This window comes from Gorilla gorilla, chromosome 1 (genome assembly GCF_029281585.2).
Source record: "Gorilla gorilla gorilla isolate KB3781 chromosome 1, NHGRI_mGorGor1-v2.1_pri, whole genome shotgun sequence".
Classification (NCBI taxonomy): Eukaryota; Metazoa; Chordata; class Mammalia; order Primates; family Hominidae; genus Gorilla; species Gorilla gorilla.
The window spans coordinates 210705232-210731225 of NC_073224.2; the positions used below are offsets into that span (position 1 = coordinate 210705232).

Genomic DNA, 25994 nt, shown 5'->3' on the forward strand with positions numbered 1-25994 from the left:
TGGATGGGCTGACTGACTGACCCCATCCAGAGTGATTCCTTTTTTTTTTTTTTTTTTTGAGATAGAGTCTCATTCTGTTGCCCAGGCTGAAGTGCAGTAGCATGATCTCGCTTACTGCAACCTCCAGCTCCCAGGTTCAAGCTATTCTAGTGCCTCAGCCTGCAAAGTAGCTGGAATTATAGGCACGTGCCACCATACCCAGCTTGTTTTTGTATTTTTAATAGAGACGGGGATGTCGCCATGCTGGCCAGGCTGGTCTCAAACTCCTGGCCTCAAGTGGTGCCCCCACCTTGGCCTCCCAAAGTGCTGGGATTACAGGCATGAGCCACTGTACCCAGCCTCAGAGTGATCCCTTAACCAGATTCACTCCCTCTCCCTGACCCATGTCCGTCTCTAGACCTGCGTCTCTGGGCCAGGCCCAGTTCTAGCTCCAGCCCATAGTGGGTAACATCTCTGGGAACAGGCTCCTAAGGAGAGCCCCACCCTCACCCCTTCCCCGGGTCCCCTGAGATGGGAATGGTCAGCTAGGAGCCAAAAACCCCAAAGCCAAGTCCCAGCTCTGCTAGAGACTCAACTCCTGCTGGAGGCCACTAAATCTGACTTTGAGTTCAGAGCAAGAATGGTAGCAAGGAATCCTTCTTGACTCCATCGACACAGACATGGGCACAGACATGCACATATACATATCAATACCTCTACAAAGGGCTGTGAATTACCACCATGACCACCTGAGCCAGTGAATCCTCATAGCAACTCAGAAGGTAGGTAGTATTATTTTTGTCTTATTGTTAGTTTATTAGGTACTATTATTATTCCTAATTTACAGATTAAAACAGGCTCAGAGAGATACAGCTGCTTACTCAAGGCCATACAGCTACAATGTGCAGAAGCTCAGACTTAAACCGCCTATCTTTATTCCAGGAGACTGGGCACAAACAAAACAAAGCCTGCCCTTCTGCTGGCCATAAGTGTTAATTCAGCTTCATTCACAGGGGATTTTTCCCTGCCAGTACAAAGCAGGTCCCAGGCTGGCACTATTAGAGGTACAAGGATGATGAAGACTCTGCCCTGCCCTCAGGGACCTCCTAGTCCCAGTGAGGGTGAGGAAGAGGGAATGAGGGAATGAGGGAATAAGGGAAGAGTCAAGGCCACAAGAGGGGGTCCAGGGGAGGGGGCCAGGTAGAGGGGAAAGGCCTCCTGGAAGAGGCGGCATCTAAGCAGGGCCAAGAAGGATAGGTAGAGATGGGTGGAAGGCATTTGTGGCAAAGGACCCAGGGGAGCAAAGCAAGGTGGCCAATAAACACAGTTTGTCCAGGGCACAGAAAGGAGCCCAGGTTGGCTAAAGCCATGGGAGCTATGACTGGAGGGAGGGGAGGTTGAGGCCAAATCATGGAGGACCCTGAATGCCAGGGTGAGGAGCTGGGCCTCATTTTGAATTGAGAAGCCACAGTAGGTGTTTGAGTAGGAAAGTGCCTGGATTCAGATGAGATAAATGATATATCCTATAAGCCATGAGTAAAGCAGGTGGTGTCTCCAGAGAGCACAGCAGGATCCAGAGGGAGCTTGGGACCAAGCCACCAAGGGGTCCAGAGTCAGATGTCAGAAACTGGTGAGGACAGGGGCCTCAAGTCCCCTTCCAGAATGTAAACGGCACACCCTCCAATCACACTCAGAGAGGTGCACAGCACACAACACACATATGCCCCGAGCCCCGCGCTCAGTGTTCACACACACTCCCTTTCTGCAGCCTGGGCCAAGCCTGGGGATGCAGCCTCAGACTGGGAACAGGGAGAATGCCTGCCCTTGGGCACCCCATCTCTACAGAGGCCTCCCTGAGAGGGTGAATTGAATCAACCCAAGACCCCCAAGGGCTCCCCCAGCCTCAGTTCAAACTGGCCCAGCTACATTCCTCAGCTAATCTCCCCAATCTGGCAGGCGGTTGCCTGAGCAACCGTCAGCCACAATTTGGGAAAGCAGGGGGATGGTTTAGCCACATCCGGCTGGGCTCAGGATGGGGTGATGTAAGGGGCAGAGCTGCCTCTGGAGGAGTGTGGGAGGGGTCTCCCTGGTGGGAGGGGCTCCACACCTCCACATGCATGTGTCCACATGCAGGTGTGCGTGTGAGTGTGTGCAGGTGTGCGTGTATGTGTGTGCACACGTGCACTCATGGCTCTAAGATGACAGGACAGCCTGGTACTGAGTTTCAAGTATTCAAATGGGAGGCGGGAGACCGGGATCTTTTTCCCGCTGAGCCTCTAAGTCCCTTTGTGACTTTGGGCAGGTGACTTGCCCTCTCTGAATCCTTACCTCCTCACCTGTAAAATGAGAGTGGGGACCGCTAAGGTCGGATGACAGGTTGCAGTTGCGTGAGTGTGCACGTGAGCAAGAGTCATCTTGGGGCAGAGGTGCATGAGGGTGGGCATGGGTGTCGGAAAGGGGAGGTCTCCCGGGCAGGCGCTGTGAAGCCGTGGGTGTATAGACGTGCGTTTACAAGCAAAGGTACAGGGCATATTTAGTGGTGAGCCTGCACCTAAGGGGGAGGTGGGTGTGTGCAGTAAGGTAGATGGGAGTTGTGCATACGTGTATGTGTCAGTGTGAACACAAGCACTGTGCACCAGACTTTCCTCACACCAGACAGGGAACAGCACTCCATGCCCAATGCGGCTGCAGCTGCAACCAGTATTTTCTGAAGACACCTGGCAAACAGAGCCTGTTTGCAATGAGACTTTTCTGCCCTTTGGTTTGTCAATAGAACGTCCAATTCCCAAGAGTGGTCCCAGGAGAAGCAAAACTTTTCCCAACAGGTTGCACATTTAGGGGCTGGGATTTCACCCAAGCCCAGGTACATGCCCAGTTGTGGGTGGGGGAATTCAAATACAACCCCAACAACAACACTGGACTATTTCATCATCCAAGGCTGTACCCCTATTCTCAGCAGCCCAACCCAAGCCTGGAACCAACACTGGCCTCACCCCTGACTTTCTTGCCTAACCCAGCCCCATCCTGGGTTCTCCACCCCAACTACAGCTGCATCTCAGGCCTGTCTAATCCCTACCTCCTCCCTGCCTGAGGTCAAGGACCATGTCTCATGCATTTGAACCCCATCCCAAGCCCTGTGTATAGCCAACAGTGCCTGGACTTATTGACCCCATGATCACAGCTAGTCTGACCCTCACCAACCACACCCAGCTCTAGGACCATCACTCCAGCCCAGAGGCCTGGCCCAGCCCACCTTGCTACTCTCCTTGTCCAAGTCAACTCATCTAGACCTAGGCCGAGGCTCCCAGAGCTGCCCGAAGAGCCCTGATGAACTGATGGGTCATTAATTGTAGTCAGGGCTGGGAGCAGTATGCCCATTTTCTAATCACCCAGGAGTCACCCTAGCTGCAACCAGAAAGATCGCCCAGGGCTGGGCCACAGGGAAAGTTGAGCTAGCACCACCCACAGAACCAACACACAGCCTGACAATGCCAACATCTTGCAATCTCCACTGAGAATGGAAGGAAACCAAGTACAGCAGGGGATCTTATGCCAGGCCCACTCCCCATCTCCCTAATCAATATGTGCTGCAAATCCCAGAGTTAGCAGTAGAGCTGCCACACTGGCAGTATGAGGGGAAGGCACAAGCCAGGGCTGGATGCCAGACAGAGGAAAAGGGCCGAAGGGAGGACTATGTTGTGCAGTGGTGCAGTGGGCAAAGAGTTCACAGATCTGCCCCGCAGACACCCTGCGACATACGAAGACAGAGTACAGAGTAGAGGGGCATGGGGCTGTGCACAAACCCGAGCAGTGTGACAATCTGTACTTCATAAAGGTCCATGGAGAGACGTCTCTGCTGTGCCACAGTGCAGTGTGTGGAGGGTGCAGTGCAGCAGCTTTGCAGTGTAGAGACAGAATACCGTTACACAATGCAGGGAGCAGAGCCCACAGTGTGCACAGACCTCATTACAGACATCTGGTACAGCATGGCAGAACTGGCCAGGGCCATGATGCACCATGGAAGTGCCACATCCATCATGGGCATGACCCAGAGCGGCACAAGGCACACTGTGCCACTGCAGTGCATTTAGTGGTACACTGGGCTGGCACCCAGTGCTACGTGATAGGTGTATGGAGGAATGCCAAGATGGTAAGTTTAAGCCTTACTAGTTCAAGCTTCATGCATTCTCAGGGGAAGGGTGTGTGCCCTGCATAGACATGCAGCACAGGCACACAGAACAACAGAGAGATACGGGGATGGGAAAGGGGCAGTGAGTGAAGAAGAAACTGCTGGGTGCAGCAACCCAGCCTAGAATATAAGCCCAATAAATACAGTCCTGAGGAACAGAGTAGGTGCAGACTCGAGGCATGGGTAGGAAGTGGCACAAAATGGAGTACAATTAAGATGCTGTGTGGAGCTGGGCGCAGTAGCTCACGCCCGTAATCCCAGCACTTTGAGAGGCCGAGGCAGGTGGATCATTTGAGGTCAGAGGTTTGAGACCAGCCTGGCCAACATGGTGAAACCTCGTCTCTAGTAAAAATACAAAAATTAGCTGGGTTTGGTGGCACATGCCTGTAATCCCAGCTATTCGGGAGGCGGAGGCAGGAGAATCACTTGAACCCAGGGGGCGGAGGTGGCAGTGAGCCCAGATCGCTCCATTGCACTCCAGCCTGGCCAACAGAGTGAGACTCCATCTTAAAAAAAAAAAAATAGATGCTGTGTGGAACCAGTGGATTCAACGCAAGGGCTCTGGGTCCCGCAATCCAGTAGAGTGCACACAACCCAACAGTGAACAGGTTCGTTGCAGGGTAGAGGCCCTGGGCAGTAATCCTGTGCAGTGCACGAATGCAATGTCAGATACTGTGCAGGGGTGCTGCCTTTGCAAACCTAAGCCAGTCCTGAAGCCCAAGAAAGTGGTCCCAAGCTGTACTATAGATATAGACTCCCTGAGTCGTGTGCAACGTGGGGCAGTGAGGACACTCAATGCAAAGATGTTGTTCACGGAGGGCTGACAACAAAAACCTCGAAAAGGACACCAGCCTACAGATACCATGGTGGTAGGAGAGTGAAAGGCCAGGACACCATAGGGGCAGCGTTTCAGCAGCAGTGGTGCAGTGCAAGGCCTGGGCCATGAGGCACATATCCAGTGCAGCAAAGCAGTGCACATGCACACAAGTGCTATGTGGGGCAAAGTGCACTGTTGGTACAATGCAACTGTGGAATGCAGAGGGGCCATGCCCAGAAACTCAGGAAAAGTTCACAGTCCTGATGCAATACTGACGTCCATGCAATAGTGCAGTGCAGTACAGAGATGCTGTGTGATGCCAAGATGCAATGTTGTGGTAGCATGCCATCTGTTGGCACGGTGCAGTGCTGCAATGCGAGGAGCTATGCCCAAACCCCAAAAGAGTCCACGTGCCCAATGCAATGTAGACTGCCTAGTGAGGCACTGGGGTGCAGAATATAAATGCTCTATGACACAAACATGCAATGTGGCCACAGAAAACCATGTGTTGATCTCAGACAGTGGTGCAGTGTGAGCGGCTCCGCCCAGAAACCCAGGAGAATTCACCTTCCCAATGCAACACTGACATCCAGCAGAGTGACACAGTATACAAGAGAGCAGCAAAGACACACACATGGCAGGATCATGGCAGGATGGAGGCACGGTCCAATGGGACAATGCAGAGGCAGAGCATGCAGAAACTCAGGAGAACGCACACCCTCGATGCAATGCAGCAATCCCAGTGAAGTAGAGGGCTGAGACACAGGGCTGTGCGAGGAGGCTGGACCCAGGAATCCCAGACAGCGCACATCCAGAGCAGTCCAGAGCCTGGCACGCTGCAACAGTGTTGCTGGGAGGGTCATGATGCCTCCCCGTGATGCACTGGAGGAGAGGGGAGCTCAGAGTCCTGGAAAACCCTCTACCTACAGCTCTGCCCGGCCATGCTGGCTCACCCCACAAGTTGGAGGCCAAAATCTCATCTGGCTTGTCTCCCTCCCTCCAACATCTTCCACCCCAGTGACTCTCCAAGGGCAAAGGATGAAGCCACTGCCACCCACAGGATAGGCCATCTAGAATCGAGCACATTGTCCAGGTATTACAACTGAGCAGAGCCCCAGCATGCTGGCAGGAAAACAATGAATTCAAATTCTGCTGGTAAAGCTCTCGGACAATTAAAGTACAGCCCCTGGCCCCCAGCCCAGGGCAGGACAGAGGAGAGATGGAGAGAAAGACCTATTATTGGATTAGGCCCTGGGACAGGGTGGGCAGGAAGTAGGATGAACAAGAGGTTAGGATGTCAGAGAAGAGCCAGACTCAATCAACCTGGCTAGGCACTCCCCAACCACCACCCCCATCCCCACTACTATTACTCCCTCCCAGGCCTGGACTTCATCAGAAACCAAGAACAAACTTTTCTGGGCACACAGGATGACCACACGCATGCACATACACACATCGTAACAGTGAACACTTACACAGTGCTTACTATGTGCAGGACCTGTTCTAACCTACATAATCATAACCATAAAACATATCCTCATGACAAACGCATGCAGTGTGTTCTATTATTATCCCCATTCCACAAATGAGAACACTAAAGGCCCAGAGAGGTCAGTAACTTACGAAAGTATCACACAGCTAGAAGTGGTGGGCTTAGGATTAGAACCCAGATGGTCTGGGCCCTGAACCCATGCTCTTAACCACCACGCGCTAGACAAACACATATTGACAGGGATGCCCAGCCACAAGTCCACATGCACGCTCCTGTAAACACACATACATACACATTCTAAGCAATGTATTTCCCACTCTCAGCTGAGACTCACCTGTCCTATCCACTAGGTTTCTGATACCTCCCAGTTGTCACCTCTTATCTCCACCTCTTACCTCCACCTCTTATCACCCACATCTCCTTGTTCTTTCTATCCTCTACCTGTCCCCCAACTCTCAGTTGTTCCCCCAATACTGCCTGTCCCTTCACTGTCAGCTGTCCCATCCCCCAGGTATATCTTTCCCACCAGCTATCTTCTATCTGCCAGTGGTCCCCCAGGCCTCAGCTGTCACCCACCATAGTGGACATCTGACAGTGTGCTGTGGTTTTCCGTCTCCTTTTTCCACTAGTCTGGGAGCCCCCGAGGGCTGAGCTGTCACCCCATCCCTAGCTTTAATCTTGCCCTGTCAAATATCCTCAGCATCTCCCCTTCCTAACAGCCCCATCTCAATCTTTCTCCCCAGCTTCTGCCCTCAAACTCCCAAGCCTCAGCGGCCCTCCAAGCCCCCTTTCTCCTTGTCCCTTCTGAGTCATCACAAGGTCCTGTGGTTTGCATCCTGGGAATCTGCCCAAGACCTCCTGTGTCATCTGGAAGCAGCATCTTCTGAGCTGTCCCCCTCAGGGGTCCTCCCACAGTCATTCTGCAGGCAATGGCAGCCCCCAACCCAGAGCCAGAGAAGGAGGCATAGCCAGCCCACCCATGACTGTGCTGCAGAGCCCCAGCTCCTGCATTCACCCCTCCAAGCCTTCCCTGTGCACCCAGAGGCATCGAGATGCAGCCACTTAGTGGGCATCTGCCACGTATAGGCCTTGGGGACCACAGATGACAAAGACACAGCTCAGCCCCTGGGGGCTCCCAGCCTAGTGGAAAAAGGAGACGGAAAACCGCAGCACATTGTCAGACGTCCACTATGGGAGAAATTTGACCAACTGCACCGGGAGAGGGCTGGGAAGGCTTCGCTGCATCAGTGACAATGGAGTTGAACTGCGAAGGCTGAACAAGTAGGTAGATCCCCCACCCCCACCACGAGGTGAGAAGTAGGGAGGGGCACAGTGTGTGCAAAGGTAGAGAGGTGTGAACTGGCATGGCAGGCTCCTGGATCAGCAATTTGCCTGGTGATTTGGAGCAGACAGCGGATAGGCAGGAGTGGGGTCAGGGAAGAAAGGCATCATGTGAAGCTGCTTCAGAAAGAAAGGGCTGGTCATGCAGGGCCTCATCTGCTATGCTAGGGTTTGGATTTTGTCCCCTGAGTTCTGGGGAGCCTTCAGCTTGGGACAAAGGAGTGGCAGCATCCTATGTCTGCCTTAGAAGCTTATTCCAGCCACAGGGTGGTGGAAGCATTAGAAACCAAAAGCCTGGGCCGGGCCCGGTGGCTCATGCCTGTAATCCCAGTACTTTGGGAGGCCGAGTCAGGCAGGTCACCAGGTCAGGAGATGGAGACCATCCTGGCTAACACAGTGAAACCCCGTCTTTACTAAAAATACAAAAAATTAGCCGAGCGTGGTGGCACGCGCCTGTAGTCCCAGCTACTTGGGAGGCTGAGGCTGAAGAATTGCTTGAACCCAGGAGGCAGAGGTTGCAGTGAGCCAAGATGGTGCCCCTGCACTCCAGCCTGGGTGACAGAGTGAGACTTCATCTCAAAAAAAAAAAAAGAAACCGAGAGCGTGATGGCAGGCAGAGTAGAGGCCAAGAAGGCTACCAGGCTACTGCAACAGTCCAGGCAAGATCTAATAAGGCTGCAGAGGAGGGGCCTGGATTGAACAAAACCTTTTGTCAAGAGCCACTGAGTCATGGTCCATCCAGACCAATTCCCCTCCCAGAGAGGCCCAGGCCTCACTGAAGGTGCTGCAGGCCGCCTCATGCCTCTAGACCAGTGCTGTCTGCAGAACTTTCTCAGAGGATGGAAATGTTCTCTGCCTGCATTAACCAGTACAATGAGAGCCACTAGCAACATGTGACTCTTGAGGACTTGAAATCTGACTAGTGCAACTGAGGGATTGAATTTTTATTTTAATTAATTTAAATGTAATACCCATACATGACTCAGGAGCCACTGTATTGGAGAATGCAGGTAGAGGACAATTTCCATCACCACAGAAGGTTCTATTAGATAACACAGCTCTAGGCTGACCGTTGAAAAACAGAACTATCGGGGCCCCTTCCAAGGCTTCTGGCTTTGGAGTCTGAAGAGCGATCAGGAGGCAAGTCCCAGGAAAGGGGCTACCAGAGGTTGAGCTGGGTACAGCCACCAGGACATTCCCACCCAACACGTCCACGCCCCTTGTGGACACATCCTGGATACATGGACACCACCATAGGTCACAAGGGCACCTCCACATCTAAACATACAAATAGACACATGAGGCCAGGCACAGTGGCTCACACCTGTAATCCCAACACTTTGGGAGGCCGAAGCAGGTGGATCACCTGAGGTCAGGAGTTCGAGACCAGCCTGGCCAACATGGTGAAACCCCATCTCTACTAAAAATACAAAAATTAGCCAGGCATGGTGGCGGGTGCCTGTAATCCCAGCTATTTGGGAGGCTGAGGCAGGAGAATCGCTTGAACCCGGGAGGCAAAGGTTGCAGTGAGCCGAGATCACGCCATTGCACTCCAGCCTGGATGACAAAGCGAGACTCCATCTGAAAAAAAAAGAAGAAAAGGCCGTGCGCTGTGGTTCACGCCTGTAATCTCAGCACTTTGGAAGGCCAAGGCAGGCAGATCACAATGTCAGGAGTTCAAGACCAGCCTGACCAACATGGTGAAACCCAGTCTCTACTAAAAATACAAAAATTAGCCAGGCATGGTGGCGTGCGCCTGTAATCCCAGCTACTTAGGAGGCTGAGGCAGGAGAATCACTTGAACCCGGGAGGCGGAGGTTGCAATGAGCCAATATCGCGCCACTGCACTCCAGCCTGGGCGACAGAGTGAGACTCCATCTCAAAAAAAAAAAAAAGAAGAAGAAAAAAGAAATAGACACATGGCACCCCACACCCAGACTCACTAACAACTGGATACTTCAATGACTGGGTCCCTGTTGTTTCATACACAGACACCCCCACCCTCAGATACTCGGACACTTGGGGACCCCTACAACCAGACACTCAGGCACCTGGCCAGCCCCATACCTGGACACAACACAGAGACACTCCCCACTTATAAATACCCACTAACCTGAGGACTCCCAGACACATGGATACACCCACCTCCAGACCCAGGGATGCTGGGATAGCCTCTGTCTGCACACCCTGATCCTCCCACATGCCGGTACTGGATTGTCCACACCTAGATAGCGAGACACCACCCATCCAAATAGCTCTGCACCCAACTCCAGGAATGTGATACTTGGATAGCCAGACACCCTTAGCACCAGGCTCCCCAGGGGTCAAAGCAGCTGGTTACCTCCCTACTCCAAACTCAGATCCTGCCACACCACACGATAACCAGATGGCTAGACACCCTAACAGGTCACATGTGTCCATGCTCCTAGTTACAATCCCTACACACCCCCCACTCTGACTGCCCAGATGCTAGAGTCACATCTGCACACACCTCAGCCAGCCTCCCCAACCCCATCTGCCAGGGCCACCACGGGATGCAGTTCTCCTCCCTTCCCTCCGGTGCACAAACGGTGAGAACAGAGGCTGTGACCCCACCCACCCACCCTAAGATCTAGGACTGAGGACTAAGGGAGGGTCTTCCAGGAAGCTTCCCTCCCTCTCCTAACACAGGGCCCTGCGGGCTCCCTCCCTCCTCCCCAGCCACTCACACAGACCGTTGAGACTCAACGTCTCACCAACTGCCAGGCCCCATCACAAAAGGCTGAGACTGGGGGCTGGAAGGGCCCTGCCAGCTGCTAGGGGTGGGGCCAGAGCCTGGGGGAGGGGCTGGCAGGCAGGAGGCCCGTTCCCTTCAGTCTCTTGCCAGGGACTTAACCTCCCCAACTCAAAGCTCCCAGATGACACTCTCAACATGGCCTTTTCACAACATAACACCATCCCCCACCCTCCAGGAATTTTCCAGATTCCTGGAGGGAAACCTGGTTCTTCAATCTCTACCTTCAGTGGAATCAGTGCGCCCCCATCTGGCATCTCCACCTCTGAACTTGGCCCCCTTAAACTTTATTCTTTCAGGCCATATATATTTATTCAGACCCGGTGGGCCAGGCCTTGTACCTGGCACTAAGATTCAGAAGTAAACTAAAAACCCAGTCTCTGTCCTCAGCTCTCAGTCTGGTAAGGGAGACAGCACTAATAAACTGTAATTACAATAATTACAACGCTATGTAAAAATCCAATTGACCCCCACCCCCGACTTCCTAGGCTAGGATAGGGCATCACCGAGGAAGGCTTCAGGGAGTGGATGATGCTTAGAGCTGAGAGCCGATCAAGCTGCAGGAGTTCACCAGCGAAAAGCTGGAGTTAGAAAGTTCTGCAGAGAAAGCACGGCTTGCCCAAAGGCCCAGAGAGGAGACAGCAGGCTGTGGGCATTTGGGTCTTTGGTAAGAAGGTCAGGCTGGCCAGATCATAGGATGCAAGGGGCAGTGACACAAAACAAGATGGAGCTGGACAGGCGGGCAGGAGCTAGAGCCAGCAACAGGGCCAAGGGATAAGGACTTCACCCCAAAGGCAATGGGGAGCCTTCAAAGGGTTTTAAACCCTTTGAGTTAAAATGTATTTTACAAAGATCCCCGGCACCATGAGGGAAAGAGGGAAGGAGGAGGCTGGAGCCTTCCTGCAGGTGAAAGATAGCTGAGGATGGACAGGAGACAGATGAAAGAGTCTCTGAGAGGGCAGACAGGACGTTCCAGGATGCAGGAGGGCAACTAGGAAGAGAAAAGGGGGAGGGGGAGGAAGGAGGAGCACAAGGTACCCCCTGCAACTCTGGCTAACCCAGTCCTGCATGGAAAGGCCACCCCATATGCCCAGCTTAGCTGATGAAAATCATGGAAGGATGGTGGCCTGTCTCCATCAAGCACGATGCTTGCCCTAGGTTTTTTCTGACACCAGAGCTGGGCAGCAGGCTGTCCAGGAGCTCAGCGTCCCCACCCCAGCCACTGTCACTGCTTCCTGCTAAGTCCCCTCCCCTAGCCCCAGGGAAAAGGGAGGGATGCCCAGACAAGCCTTTATTGCCCAACCTGAAACCACTGGGCAGCCGCTCCCTCATTCCTGCCGTCCACAACTCCTGCGACCAAAAGGACAAAATAGCAAGAACACAGCAGAATAAATAACTACCAGGTTTGCAAGGCTGAGAAGGCATCACACACCGCCCCTACCAGGAAGCTCCGGAGCCATTCAGGGAGCTGGGCTGACTCTGTCCAGACTGGGGACAAGGGGTATCACACCTATTCTACTTGGGCTTCTGAGTTCATCTCTAAGAATAACAAAGGGGGCCAGGAACTTTACAAGTGAGGTGATTTGCCAGAGGTCACATGAACAGCAAGTAGCAGAGGCAGAATTTGACACCGAATCCCCCAGCTTTAAATCACAGCCTCTGTCTGGGGCTTTGCAACAACTCTCAAATCCATTTTTTGTTCCCTGGCACTCACAGACAGAGCCTTACTTTACAAGGTACTTGGTATCTACCAAAAGTGCCATACACCATTATCATGATGGCTATGAGGCAGAAGAGGAAACTGAGGCATGAAGAATGGGAGTAACCTGCTCTAGGCCTCACTCCCAAACTTCAGTTCCTGACAGTCCTCCTGCTGGCAGGGCTTGGGGCTTGTGAGTGTTCTTGAAATCAAAGCGATGGTGGTAGGAGCGGGGATGGGGCGCATACAGAACCCCGCGGGTTTGATTTCACGGTGGGAGAGGGAGGCAAAGTTGCTGCAGGACATGGGGGAGAAGTTGGGGAGGATGGGGTGGGAGGTCGCCTTGGGAGTCCTTTCGGGAACGGGGAGGTCAAAGCTAAAGCTGTGCCCTATGGCCCCGGAGCTGCAGGGCGAGGCCCAAGCGCTGGCCAGTGGCCGGCGCGAACGCTGGAGCCACGGGAGTTCCGGCCCGAGACACCGGAGCCGGCAGCAGGGTCGCGAACGCGATGCCTGGGAGGTCAGTTGTCTGCGGCTGGCGACCGTGAGGAAGCGGCTCCGCTCCGGCACGTGTCTCGGCTCGGATCCCGCCCCGGGCGTCTCCCGGCTACCCGGAGCCCGCGGAGCAGCCCCGCCAGTGGCGAGGGCGGGGGAGGTCACCCGGAGCAGGACCCCGAAACTCCGCGGGAAGGGGCCGCGGTCTAGGATCCCAGGCCTAAGGGTGGGATGTGGAACACGCGCACGCACACACACCCGACACACCGTCCACACTCCGACCAGCACACGGACACACAAACACAGGCTCCGTATACATACATTCAGCTGCGCGAACACACACACGTGCACGCACACCAAAGACACCAGACTCCGAAACACACCCGGAGAACGCGACCACACAGCAGACAAGCGCGGAGCCACACGCTCACACTCAAGCACACACCTGGCGGTCCCGGCCGGCCGGGAGGCCGCACAAAGTTGCAGGCTCCACCAAGGGAGTGTCCCGGGAGGCCCGGGCGTCCCCCGCGCGTCCTGCGCGCCAAGGGAGGGGGCGCCGTCCCCCGGCAGCGAGCCAGGCCCTGCCCGCGCCCCGACGTCGCAGCCCAGCCCAGGGACAGCCGCGGCCCGGCCACCGCAGGAGGGCCCGCCGGTCCGGCCCTCCCCTCCCCGCCCGCCGGCCCCTCGCTGGGGCCCGCTGGCCCGGGGGCCCCGCAGCCCGGCGCCGCCTCGGATCAGCCGCCCGCCAGCGCCGCGCGGAACTTGGGAAACAACAAACAGTCCGACATGCCCGAGGCGGCGGCCGCGGGGCCCGGTCCTCCCCTGAGCCTCCGGCCCTGCCCGACCCGGGCAGCCAAGGGGGCGCCGCCGCGGCAACTTGTTCCGGCCCAGCGCGCCACACACGCGCACACGCACACGCGCGCACACACGTCCTGCCACCGCCCCCTCGGGCGGCCCCGGGCCCAGGGCACACTCGCAGCCGCGGCCCAGGCGCGCTCCACACTCGCAACATTCCTGGACGCGCAGCCAGCACACACGGACACATTCGCACACACTCACATCCGTTCCAGACTCGCTCCCACACACGCATTCCCGGCACACTTGGCATTCACTCGGACCCACGCGGCCCCCGGCGGCACACATCACATACCCCAGACACTCCCCACACGTACACAGCGCACGGACACACACGTTCCGGACCCGTTCCCACGCCTTCACACATGTACACGGATCTCAAAAGCACACACGCCACACACGCGTTCCCGGATCCACACTCAGGCGGGATCCAGTGAGCACCCCCGGCCACAGGCATAACACAAACACACAGCCCATTCTCAGACACAAAACAAACAGCACTCCCGGCCAGGCATACAAAATGCAAACAAATGCAACACATTAGCAGATACAACTCCCGCAACACAACCAAACTCAGATGCACACACAACCCACTTGGCCACACAAACACTACACACTGGCAGACCCACAAGACACTCAGCGCACACCCAATGCCTCGATGCACACAACATTCACCCCCAACATACTCGCAGACACACATCACCTTTTCTTGCGCACAGAACTCACGGACACACAACATTCGCAGTCACGCAACACCCCGGGCACACAATCGCCCATCCTACGCTCAGACACACACAGGGAGCACGCTCGTAACGCCCGGTCACTCAACACTCACACTTTCTTCCGAGCTACGCCACGGGCCCCGAGGCTCGGCGGGGCAGGCTCGGTCCGGCCGCCGCGCGCTTACCTGCCGGAGTCTCGGTCTCCGGCGCGCAGAGCTGGAAGGTGAGTACCAGCACAAGCGCCTGGGCACGGGCCATGGTTGGAGCGTCGCCGCCCGTCCCGGGGCCCGGCGCGGGGGACGCCGCCGCCGGAGCCCGAGCCCAGCCCGAGGCGAGCCGGAGCCCGAGCCGGAGCGGAGCGGCGCGGCGCGGAGCGGGACTGGCGCCGAGTCCAGAGCGGGAGCCGGAGCAAGCGGGGCGCTGACGTCAGGCCTGGCCGCTGGTTCGGCGGTCTCGCGGCGCTCCCTGCTGGCCACGGCGGGTGCTGCAGCGGGTCCGGCCGCCCGCTAGCCCTGGCGCGCCCCTCCCCCGCTCCCTCATTCTCCCCGCCATGAGGCCCTGCGGCTGGGTCTGGACGCCCACGGACGTCTCCACGGACCGGACACCAACACTGCCAGGCGAGCACGCTCATGGCCCACGCCTAGCTCCCGTACAGCGCTCTCAGGGACGGTGACCCAGGGACACCCGGCCTCTGTCCCATCCGATGCCTGAATCCCTTGTACCTTGGCGCCTTCAAATGCGTGTTCTACATACCTCCAGGAACAGGGCGCTCATCACCTGGCCAAGAGCGGTTGTTGGGGCTTTGGAAACGCCGGCTTTTAGAAAGTTTTTCATTTCATGACGTGCAAGTCTACCTCCCTCACTAGCCCTCACTGGTCCTACTCTACCTTCTGGCTACACAGGTTAAATGTATTTGGGCCTCTACCCAGAACGAGCCCTCGCACTATGATCTGCAAACTCGTTGCTCATTACTAGGTAAGACCAGGTACCTTCTATGTGTTTTACCCACATGGACTCATTTAATCATCATATATTAGGTATGCAACAATTATACTGCATAAACACTGTTATGCAACAGTATTTGACAGCACCGAGATTTGAATCAAAGTTGTTTGGTTTGAATTGAATAGGGGCTGAGACCTTCCTCCCATCTCGACACCTATTCATTCAACAAATATTTATTGGGGTCTATTCATTTATTCAACAATTACTATAGGCCAGGGTAGAGATATAAAACAGACAAAAATTCCCTACTCTCACGGACCTTACATTCCAGTGGGAAGACAAGAACAGTAAACAACCAAAAAAACAAAAACAAAAAAGCAAACCCTCTGGTGTACGTCCCTTATCACTGTCTCATACACCAGGAAATTTGGGGGTGGTAGGGGGACAGGGAAGGGAAGGGGAATTGTTGCAATTTCAAACAGAGTGCGGGCTATATGATGAGTTCATTATCTGTCTCCACCTCTAGAAATGAGCTCCCTTGGGAAAAGACTCATCTTGTATTTCCGTGCCCAGTATATGGCATCTTTTTATTATTTTATTTTATTTTATTTTATTTCGAGATGGAGTTTCACTCTTGTTGCCCAGGCTGGAGTGCAATGGCGCAGTCTTGGCTCATTGCAACCTCTGCCTCCCGGGCTCCAACAATTCTCCTGGCTCAGCCTCCCAAGTAACTGGGATTACAGGTGCCCACCACCACGCCCGGCTAATTTTCGTATTTTTAGTAGAGACAGGGTTTCACCATGTTGGCCAGGCTGGTCTGGAACTCCTGACCTCAGGTGATCCACCTGCCTCAGTCTCCCAAAGTGCAGGGATTACAGGCGTGAGCCACCACGCCCAGCCTCTGGCATGTAATTGATGCTCAATAAATACTGACTGGATGGAATGAATGAAAGGGAAATGGTCCTAGCCTTCATGAATCTTACATTCTAGTAGGAGAGCCCAACAGCAAACATGTACATAAATATATCATTACCATCTAAGATATGCAAGCTAAAGGAAATGAGGGAGTATAATGATAAGGAAGATAGGGAAGGGGCATCTCCTTTAGATAAGTGGTCCAAGAGGGCTTTGCTATAGAAGTGACATGATGACATTTGAACTGAGACCTGAAGTATGAGAAGAAGCCAACCTCATGCAAATCAGTGGAGAGGAACATTGCAGTCAGAGGGGACAGCCTGTGCAAAGGCAGGAGCTGGTGGGTACAAGCAGCTGCAAGGAAGCCGGGCAGCTGGCATGGAGTGAGTCGGGGGCAGAAGGGAGCCAGGTGCAGCTAGACAAGTCAGCAGGGTCTGTAGGTCAGGCAAGAAACTATGAGCAAGGAAGGGGCTTGAGGTTCAACCCTAAGAGTAATTAATGGGAGGCCACTGAAGTGGAGTAATTAAGCAGAGGAGTAATAAGGAGTAATAAGTTCTGATCTCTGGTTTTTTTTTTTTTGTTTTTGTTTTTGTTTGTTTGTTTTTTGTTTTTTACAGCTCCAGCTATAAAGACTGCTGAAGCAGGGAAAGCCATGGGCAGATGGGTCTGACTGCTGGGCAGTGACACTGAACAGAGCGTAGGAGTTCAAGGTATATGTAGGCCCTCCCTGTGCCCTGCCCCTCTCCTAGCTGGCTTCATGCTGAGATGGACACACCTTGAAGCTGCCCTGGGGCTGGAGGAGGTATCGCTGGGTTGAGAGTTCCTGGGCTCTTGGTCTCCTCTCTTGTGAGAGCTGATGAGCTCCACACTGAGTTAGGAAAGGGACCAAAAGACACAGCAGGCAAGAATTAGACACAGATAATTAAATAGGGAGAGGGAGGCAGAAGCAAGAAGAAACCAAGGGGAAACCTTAGGGAAGAAACTAAGATACAGAGACGCTGGAGCAGAGAGGAGCCAGAGAGGCCCACCTAGAAAAGGAAACTCAAGGAGAGAAAACCAGTGAACAGAAGAAACAACCAAGGGTGCTGTTTGCAGAGGCTCTTGAGGGAGCCTCAAAATAGGAGTTTTACCAGTGATCCCATTTTACAGGTGTGGAAACTGAGGTTCAGAGAGCATATGACACTTGCCCAAGGTGACACAGCTAGTAAATAGACGGCGGGCCCTAGATTTGAACCCAGATCTGACTGATTCCACATCCCTTTGCCCTTTGTGCAGGGGAAGATGGCAGAGACTATAATGGAGGGAGAAAGAGAACACAAGCAACAGGTAGACAGATGAGAAGAGGACTTTCTGCTTTACTTTTAAAAGACCACAAACTTCAGCCGGGCACAGTGGTTCACACCTGTAATCCCAGCGTTTTGGGAGGCAGAGGCGAGGTCAGGAGTTTGAGACCAGCCTGACTAACATGGTGAAACCCTGTCTCTACTAAAAAAAAAAAAAAAAAAAAAAATACGAAAATTAGCCAGACGTAGTTGCGGGCACCTGTAATCCCAGCTACTCAGGAGGCTGAGGCAGGAGAATTGCTTGAACCTGGGAGGCGGAGGTTGCAGTGAGCCAAGATCGCGCCATTGCACTCCAGCCTGGGCAACGAGCAAAACTCCATCTCAAAAAAAAAAAAAAAAAGACCACAAACTTCTATAATCCTTGAGAGAAGAAGGAAGAAGGAAATTCCTGGCCTGGAGTGACCAGCCCAAATCTAGGGAAAAGGAGATGGCACCACAGACAGTTCTAGGCCATGAGGAAATTCAATTACCTGCAACTCATGGAATATTTATGACACCTACCCTGTGCCAGGCTCATATCGGGTGCTGGTGTTACGGAGATAAACCAAACATGGCTCCACTCTTGCCTGGAGGGGAATAAATAAGAGACGATGTACTAAAGGCCATAACACAGCTCCAGAGAAAACACAAAGGCAGCAGCAGATGACCTAGGGAGTTGTGAAACATCAAAGAAATGACATCTGAACCTGGAGTTTCCGAGGCAGGGAACAGCATTTCAGGCAGAAGGAGTGGCCTGAATAAAGGCACAAGACACACTGGGGAAGACGGGTATCAGATGCAGCTGGATCACAGGCTATGCACGGTCCAACAGAAGATGAAGCTGGAAATGCAGCGTGGAAGTCAGAGTGAAAAGAATCTTGAATGCAAGTCCGGGAAATTGGACTTGAACCCCTCAGTCAGTAGTTCTCAAACTATGCCCCTGCAAGAACCCAGATGGCCTAGACTAAAAGTGAGGGCTATTGGGATGCACAGGAGGCTAAAGTCCAGCCCCAAGGAGGAGGACTTGCTGGATGATTCTTCAGGCTTCCTGACTGGGCTCCCCAGAAATTCAGAGGAGCCAATTTGGTGAAGAAGAGAATGTCGACATCTCAATGTCACCTAGGGAGTCTTACAACAGAAGGTTACGTTGTACTTCCCAGTTCAAGTAAGCCTATGTGTCACTGGGGAAAAGGGTAAGCAGGACTGGTCATCGTGTGTGTGCTGGCACATAAATGTGGGGCCAAGCCTTTCCCCCACCATGGGACACCAACTTTCTCTAATAATAAAAACAAGTACAGACATTTAGTGAGCACATACTATGAGCCAGACCCTAGTCTGAGGGTTTTATGTGTGATATTTCTCATTTAATCACAATAACCCCCTGATAATATTTATAAAATGCTTCCATGTGCCAAGCATTGTACTAAATGCTTCAAGTGGATAATATCTCACTTGACCCTCACAACAATCTTGAAACAGATAACGAGTATTCCTTCCATTTTAAGAGTAAGAAAGTGAAGACACAGAGAGGCCTGGTGACTTGTCTGAAATCAAATGGCTGGAAAATGGCAGAGCTAGGACATAAAGCCAGGTTTGTCCAAATCTAGCTCACAGGACTTTGCTGTGCTCTCTTCCTCAGAGGAAAGGCTTGGAGATGGCAAGCTTCAAGTCAATAAAATCCAGAGAAAGGAACTCTTCCTTATCCTTCAAAGCCCTGGCTCAGTATCTTAAAACCTGTTTCCTGGGACACCTGCATCAGAATATTCTTGGGAGCTTGTAAGGATGTAGATTCCTGGAACCCCCATCCGCAAGATTCTAATTCAGTAGGTCTAAGATGGGACCTCGGATTATTTTTATGCACACAGAAGATTTTGAATCACAGGGCTGGCTCTAACAGCACCTCCTCCAAGAGCCCCCACCCCATCCCACCCCATCCCAGAGCACCTCTCTTTAGACTACAGCATTGCACTCTGGCACGAGCCACAGCTCGATCTGGGGTTTTAGTAATGTTCATGTCTTCCCTACGCCAAAAATAAGACTAGATCCTTCATAGGGCTACACCTTTTTACAGGCATTTCCAGTGTTCCACTTAATCCCTTTCTACACTGTGAGCATTTTGAGAGAGGCCCCTTCTCCTTGAGATTCCTGTCTTAGATCTGAACAGAGTTTTTTACAATGCGTTCTCCCACCCACAATAGCATTCCTCTATTATTTCATCCAATCCTCACAACAATCTGGAAGGAGGCATATTATCCCCATTGTACCGATGAGAAAAATTCAGAGTTTCACCTGCCCAAGGTGGCCAAGCTAGGAAGTGGCAGGGCTAGGATTTGAACCTAAGTTTTCTAACTCCAAGCCCCATACTCCTGCCTCCACAGCAGCTTTCGTGTACTCTCCTCAGTGTAGGGAAGTAAGCTTTGCCTCCCTATGCCGTTACATGGTAGTGGAGATTAAATGAGATAATACCTTAAAGAGCCTGGCTCGGTGAGCACTCAATATATTATGTGAAGGGTAAACTGAGGCCAGGGAGAGTAAATATTTCCTCCAAATCAAACACCAAACTGCAGGCTGTAGACACGACTTTGGACTAGCCCCAGACTCTCCTTGTTGAGACAACAGCTTTGGCGGCCTCGCAAGCTCCGCACCCCCGGGTCCCTCCGGGGCCCACACGCAGTCTAGCCAGGCGCCACCACTTGGGCAGCGAAGGAAGGAAACGCCCTTCAAAGGGAGCAAGGGGGAGTGGTCACCCGGCGGGGCAGGGGCGGGGCGCAGGCGCGCGGTCGCTGGAAGATGACGTAGCCGGGGGCGTCAGGCTCTGTGTTGGTTGGAGCGAGCATGTGGGTCTGCAGTACCCTGTGGCGGGTGCGAACCCCCGCCTGGCAGTGGCGGGGGCTGCTCCCAGCTTCTGGCTGTCGCGGACCTGCCGCCTCCTCCTACTCCGCATCCGCCGAGCCTGCCCGGGTCCGGGCGCTTGTCTATGGGCACCACGGGGATCCAGCCAAGGTCGTCGAGTAAGAGACGGCGCCGAAACCGGGGAAGGGGACTGGGGTTTCTGGAGGGCTTTAACACGAGCTGCGGACTGGGAAGAGAGGGACGGGGGCAGAGAATAGCAAACCGAAGCCGAAGCCCAGGGCGCTTTGGGTAGCTCAGAAAGACCGTACTTGAAGGTAGCTGAAGACCCGAGAGGCAATTATCAGGGTATTAATGGCTGATGTTTATTGATCGAATATTGTGTCAGGCAATCCCTTGTTTAAATGAATGCTCTCATTTAATTGTCACAACAATGTTTTGGGGTAGCTATTGATTTATCCCCATTTTGCAGATGAAAACTGAGGCAGAAGAGGTAAAATCACTCGTCCAAGGTCACACAGCCAGTAAGTGACAGGGTCAGAATTTCAACCTATGTCTGACTGACCTGCGTGAGTTCTTACTATTATTATTATTTTTTGGAAGAAGTTTTCAGAGTACTTTTACATCCATTTGGATCTTCATTTGTCAGTAAAGAGTAGGTCATAGATCATTGTTTCCAGAGGGCAAGGGACTTGCCCAGAGTGATACTGCTAATAAGTGATTGGAACGGGAGACTGGAATCCATGGCTTCTGATTCCAAACTCATGTTTCTCTCCACTGCACCGTATATGCATCTTGGCTTGGTTAAAAAGAGCTGCTTTGGTGCCATACAGACCCAAGTATCTATATTTGGTGAAATACAGGCGCAACCTCTTAGTAGCTGTTTGGTCTTAGAGAAGTCATTCAACTTCTCGTTACTTTTATGACTTTGTCCTCCTCCTAAAATTCTGTTGGATCTTAATTCATGCTTTTTGCATGTGGTTGATAAAAACAGTATGTCAGTTGCCAACCATTGTAAATCTGCACATAAATAGCCATTCAGAAGGGCTATCGGGGCCACTGAAGTGGAGCTAAAGCAAAAGCACAGGTCTGGGAATCAAAATACATGGGGTCAAATCCTTGTCCTAGCTTTGCATTTGGCAAGTTACTGAGGTTCTCTGAGCCTCGGTTTCATCATCTTAAAAAATGGAGACAGTACAGACAAAGTTCATAGTGGTAATCACCTAAGATCTATGTAGTGCTCTCCACCAAAAAACACCTGCATACTCTTGTGCAGTACCTTCTTTTTAACTCTTTGATTCCCAGCAAATAGTTTGATTATTTTCCAAAGGATAGGCAAATGTGGTATTACTTTAATGGTTAAAATTCAGGCTAGAGCTGGGCACGGTGGGTCACACCTGTAATCCCAGCACTTAGGGAGACTGAGGCGGGTGGATCACCTGAGGTCACGAGTTCTAGACCAGCCTGGCCAATGTGGCGAAACCCCATCTCTACTAAAAATACAAAAAAATTAGCCGGGCTTGGTGGTGGGCACCTGTAATCCCTGCTACTCAGGAGGCTGAGGCAGGAGAACCGCTTGAACCCAGGAGGCGGAGGTTGCAGTGAGCCGAGATTGCGCCACTGCACTCCAGCCTGGGCAACAGAGCGAGACTCCATCTCAAAAAAAAAAAAAATCAAGCTAGATGTTTTGACAGGTGGTGAGGATAAGCCTCAGATAAATTCAAGGTCATGCAATCAGCCTAGCCACATCCAGCATTACAGAAACGAAAAGAATGTCAAGAAGACACATCAGTCAGTAAACTCCAAATTGTATGTTGATCGTAGGTAATAAAGCATTGTGTCAGGGAAGACATCTCACTAAGGACTGCGTTGTAAGGAACTGGTACAGCTCTGATGAACACTCCTCCATTTCCAGGAATGTACCCCAAATGAGAACCATGTAGTGTCTCTCCCACGGCCTTGTAGTTTGTGTCTGCAGCAGGACCTGCCACAAAACAGGTGCTCCTAAAATGTTAGTTCAGTCTAAATCTAAATTTCCGAAAAAAGTGAACCTTTTATTAAGTTCTGCTGTGGTGATGAGGAAGGCCTGGGAAAGTTCAGCTGAATGCAGTTGCCTCCTAATTGATTCCCTCCTCTTGGAGAGCTAGAGAAGCTGGAACAGACCGGTCTGTTTGCAGATGCCACTTAGGAAAAAAAAAAAGACAGCTTCTATTATGTCCTTCTGTGGAACTTCAGTAATTTCCCTCTAGTTCAAAACATGATACTTCCAACCGGGCGCGATGGCTCATGCCTGTAATCCCTGCACTTTGGGAGGCTAACATGGGCAGATCATGGCGAAACCCTGTCTCTACTAAAAATACAAAAATTAGCTGGGCATGGGAGTGCAAGCCTGTAGTCCCAGCTACTCAGGAGGCTGAGGCAGGAGAATTGCCTGAACTGGGAGGCAGAGGTTGCAGTGAGCCGAGATCGCGCCATTGAACTTTAGCCTGGGTAACAGAGCAAGACTTCCTCTCAAAAAAAAAAAAAGATACTTCCACAAAGCATTATATTCAACTTTGGCTTCACAGCACAGTCACCATTTGTAGTGCTTTTATTTTTTGTATTTGCCCACATAAAATATCAGACAGCTTTTATTTTATATATATATATTTATTTATTTATTTATTTTGAGATGAGGTCATGCCATGTTGCCCAGGCTGGTCTTGAACTCCTGGGCTCAAGGGATCCTCCCACCTCAGCCTCCTGAGTAGCAGGGATTGCAGGTGTGTACCACCACACCCAGCTTGACCTGTAGTGCTTTTAGAAACTACCGTATGTATTCCTAGGCCCCACTCCTGAGGTACTTAGTAGGTCTAGGATGGCTTGGAGCATCTATTTTTTTCAAAGCTCTCCAGGTGACTCTGCTGCCCAGGCCAGGCTTGAGAACCACTGCCCTGTGGATATAGATTGTCAGAGAAGCAGTAATTCTCCCCATGCTCCAGAAGGGCAACTTTACTTTCTGACCCAGATTCAGGCGGCTTTACTTGTTCTCGTATGGACCGAAGCCAGAGACTGGGATTCTCTTTGTAGTCATGTCTTACAAGGTTTAGGGTAACCACACTGTCACAGAAAGAATCAGGTGTCCTTTACACATCCTGGTAACTGGGTGTCTGGGTCAGGTTACACCAGGTAGGGGTCATGGGACTACCTAGAGTCTGAACAGAGCATTCTCAGAACTAGTGTGGTTTGCGATGCTTGCACTGTGGGCCACACCTCTGCAAGCAGGAGGGAAGGAATGAGGAACAGCCTTCTCAGGTCTGAATCCTCAAAAGGAGGCCTCCAGGTTTCTCCTGTTCTCACGTCCCTGTTTTCATTCCTGTTGGCCTCCAAACATTGCAGCTGTTCTCTCCTAAGCCATTTTCCCCTGTTACTTAGTTTCTTTCCCTTTCTTCCAAAATGGGATTCCCTAAATAAGTATTTGGGCCTTTTTTATTTAAAAGATTAAACTGTAGATCTAAGTAAAGTAAGACTGTGCAGAAGAATGACAAACATTTGAGAAATTTCAGAGTTCTCCATAGCCACTGTCCCTTGTGCAGAGTTCTAGATTCCCTATCAGATAGTTCCCAGAAACCCAGGGGCCAGGCATGGTGGCTCATGCCTGTAATCCCAGCACTTTGGGAGGCCGAGGTGGGCGGATCACTGGAGGTCAGGTGCTCGAGACCAGCCTGGCCACATGTCGAAACCCCGTCTCTACTAAAAATACAAAAATTAGCCGGGCGCAGTGGTGCATGCCTGTAATCCTAGCTACTCAGGAGACCGAGGCAGGAGAATCACTTGAACCCAGGAGGCAGAGGTTGCAGTGAGCTGAGATTGCACCACACCACTGCACTCCAGCCTCAGCGACAGAGTGAGGCTGTGTCTCAAAAAAAAAAAAAGATAGTTCCCAGAAACGCTTAGTTCTTCTCTTGCCTTCTTTTTTTCCTGAAAGTCCCCTCAGAACTTTGCCATTCTCTGGATCTTCTGGTGAAAACAGCTTTCATTTATTGTATACCTGCTGTATAGCAAGCATTGGACTAAATCCTCCCTGTATATTACGGGGTTTTAAAATCACAACAATCCAGTTTGGTTATTATTACTTCCACTTTACAGATAAGGAAATTGAAGCTCAAGTAGATTGAAAGGCACTTATCCGAGATCATACAGTTAGGATGCCCCTTCTTTATTAAAAGTCCTTGATATAGACATAGGCCTGAGGAAACAGCAGCAGTCACCTCAAATGATTTCTTCAGATAAACTTTTTAAAATATTTTAAATAAAAAATATAGATGGGGTTTCACCATGTTGCCCAAGATGATCTCAAACACCTCAGCTCAAGCGATCCTTCTGCCTCAACCTCCCAAAGTCTCAAATGATTTTTGAGAATGAGATGGACTATAAAATTGGGGAAAAGGTCAGAAGAGAAGGTGAAATTGTAGGTCATTCAGGTAACCCCAAATTTCTACGCTATAGAAAGGGCAGCCCCAATCCTGGGAAAGTTTAGAAATACCATTCTCTGTCTCCTCCCCTTTTCAGGATCCCGAGGCTTTTGTAAAACAGCATCCTGATCATCTTGGCTTTCTCACCTGCCTGCTGCTAGTACAACAATGAAACTAAGCTGGAAACCCATGGACATATACCCGTTCTGTCTTTTTTTTTTTTTTTTTTTTGAGATAGAGCCTGGCTCTGTCCCCCAGGCTGGAGTGTAGTGGTGCGATCTTGGCTCACTGCAACCTCCACCTCCCAGGTTCAATTGATTCTCCTGCCTCAGCCTCCTGAGTAGCTGGGATTACAGGCGCGTGCCACCACACCCAGCTAATTTTTGTATTTTTAGTGGAGACGGGGTTTCGCCATGTTGGCCAGGCTGGTCTTGAACTCTTGACCTCAGGTGATCCACCTGCCTCAGCCTCCCAAATTGCTGGGATCACAGGCATGAGCCACGGCACCCGGCCTACTCATTCTGTCTTAAGCCAGATGGACTTTGGAGGAGCAGGTGGTGGGGCCCCAGGCTGTCCATTCTCACTATAGGGCACTGTTTACTCTCAGGAATTTCTTCTTTTTACAGTTAATATAAAGCAAAACTGCAGGTGACTTGATTTTTAAACCCACATTTTAGTACTTTGGGGAAAAAAATAGCATTTTGGGTTTGGTGCTCTGTTTAGAGCTCTTTATTTTGGTCATGAATGGAGTGGGAACAGAAGGCATTGATATAGTAAGTTGGCCAGCATGTATTCTTTGAGAGTTTACTGAGTGCAAGGCACTGAGGGTACAGAGTTGAATCTGTTGTGGTCGTTGCCCTCAGAGCCTCACAGCCTAATCCAGGAGAAAGGCCGCCATAGTCCAGTGGGGTAAATGCTGTGATGGGATATGTTCAGAGTGCTGTGGACACCCAGAAGGGGGGTACCTAACCCCCTCGGGTTAGTCAGAGTGTTCTCTGAAGAGACAGGGTGTAAACTGAGTGCTCCAGAGATCCGGTGAGCAGTGAGTGTATGAGGAGAGAAACTGGAGAAATGTCCCAAGCAGAGGAACCTGCATGTGCAAAGACCCCAAGGGAAGAGAAAACATGGTGTGTGTGATCAGTCCGTATT

General features: G+C 51.9%; 2 protein-coding genes across 19 annotated transcripts in view; one reads left to right on the forward strand and one right to left on the reverse strand.

The window, feature by feature from the left end:
- PTPRU (protein tyrosine phosphatase receptor type U) overlaps positions 1-14826 on the reverse strand; it is a 90173-nt gene extending 75347 nt beyond the window's left edge. For 8 of the 16 annotated variants that reach the window (XM_055389885.2, XM_019013897.4, XM_055389837.2 and 5 more), the window contains exon 1: positions 14545-14742. In XM_055389885.2, coding sequence (XP_055245860.2) covers positions 14545-14617 — 73 coding nt within the window. In that variant the 5' untranslated portion in view covers positions 14618-14742. Of the gene's footprint in view, positions 1-13227; positions 13249-14544 lie in introns of those variants that run through there. The other 8 variants (XM_019013904.4, XM_055389847.2, XM_004025322.5 and 5 more) reach the window with 8 other exon arrangements.
- Positions 14827-20319: 5493 nt separating this feature from the next.
- MECR (mitochondrial trans-2-enoyl-CoA reductase) overlaps positions 20320-25994 on the forward strand; it is a 38088-nt gene continuing 32413 nt past the window's right edge. For 2 of the 3 annotated variants that reach the window (XM_055389812.2, XM_055389811.2), the window contains exon 1: positions 20346-20552. In XM_055389812.2, the coding sequence (XP_055245787.2) occupies positions 20377-20552 (176 nt within the window). In that variant the 5' untranslated portion in view covers positions 20346-20376. Of the gene's footprint in view, positions 20553-25994 lie in introns of all 3 variants that reach the window. The other variant, XM_004025319.5, reaches the window with a different exon arrangement.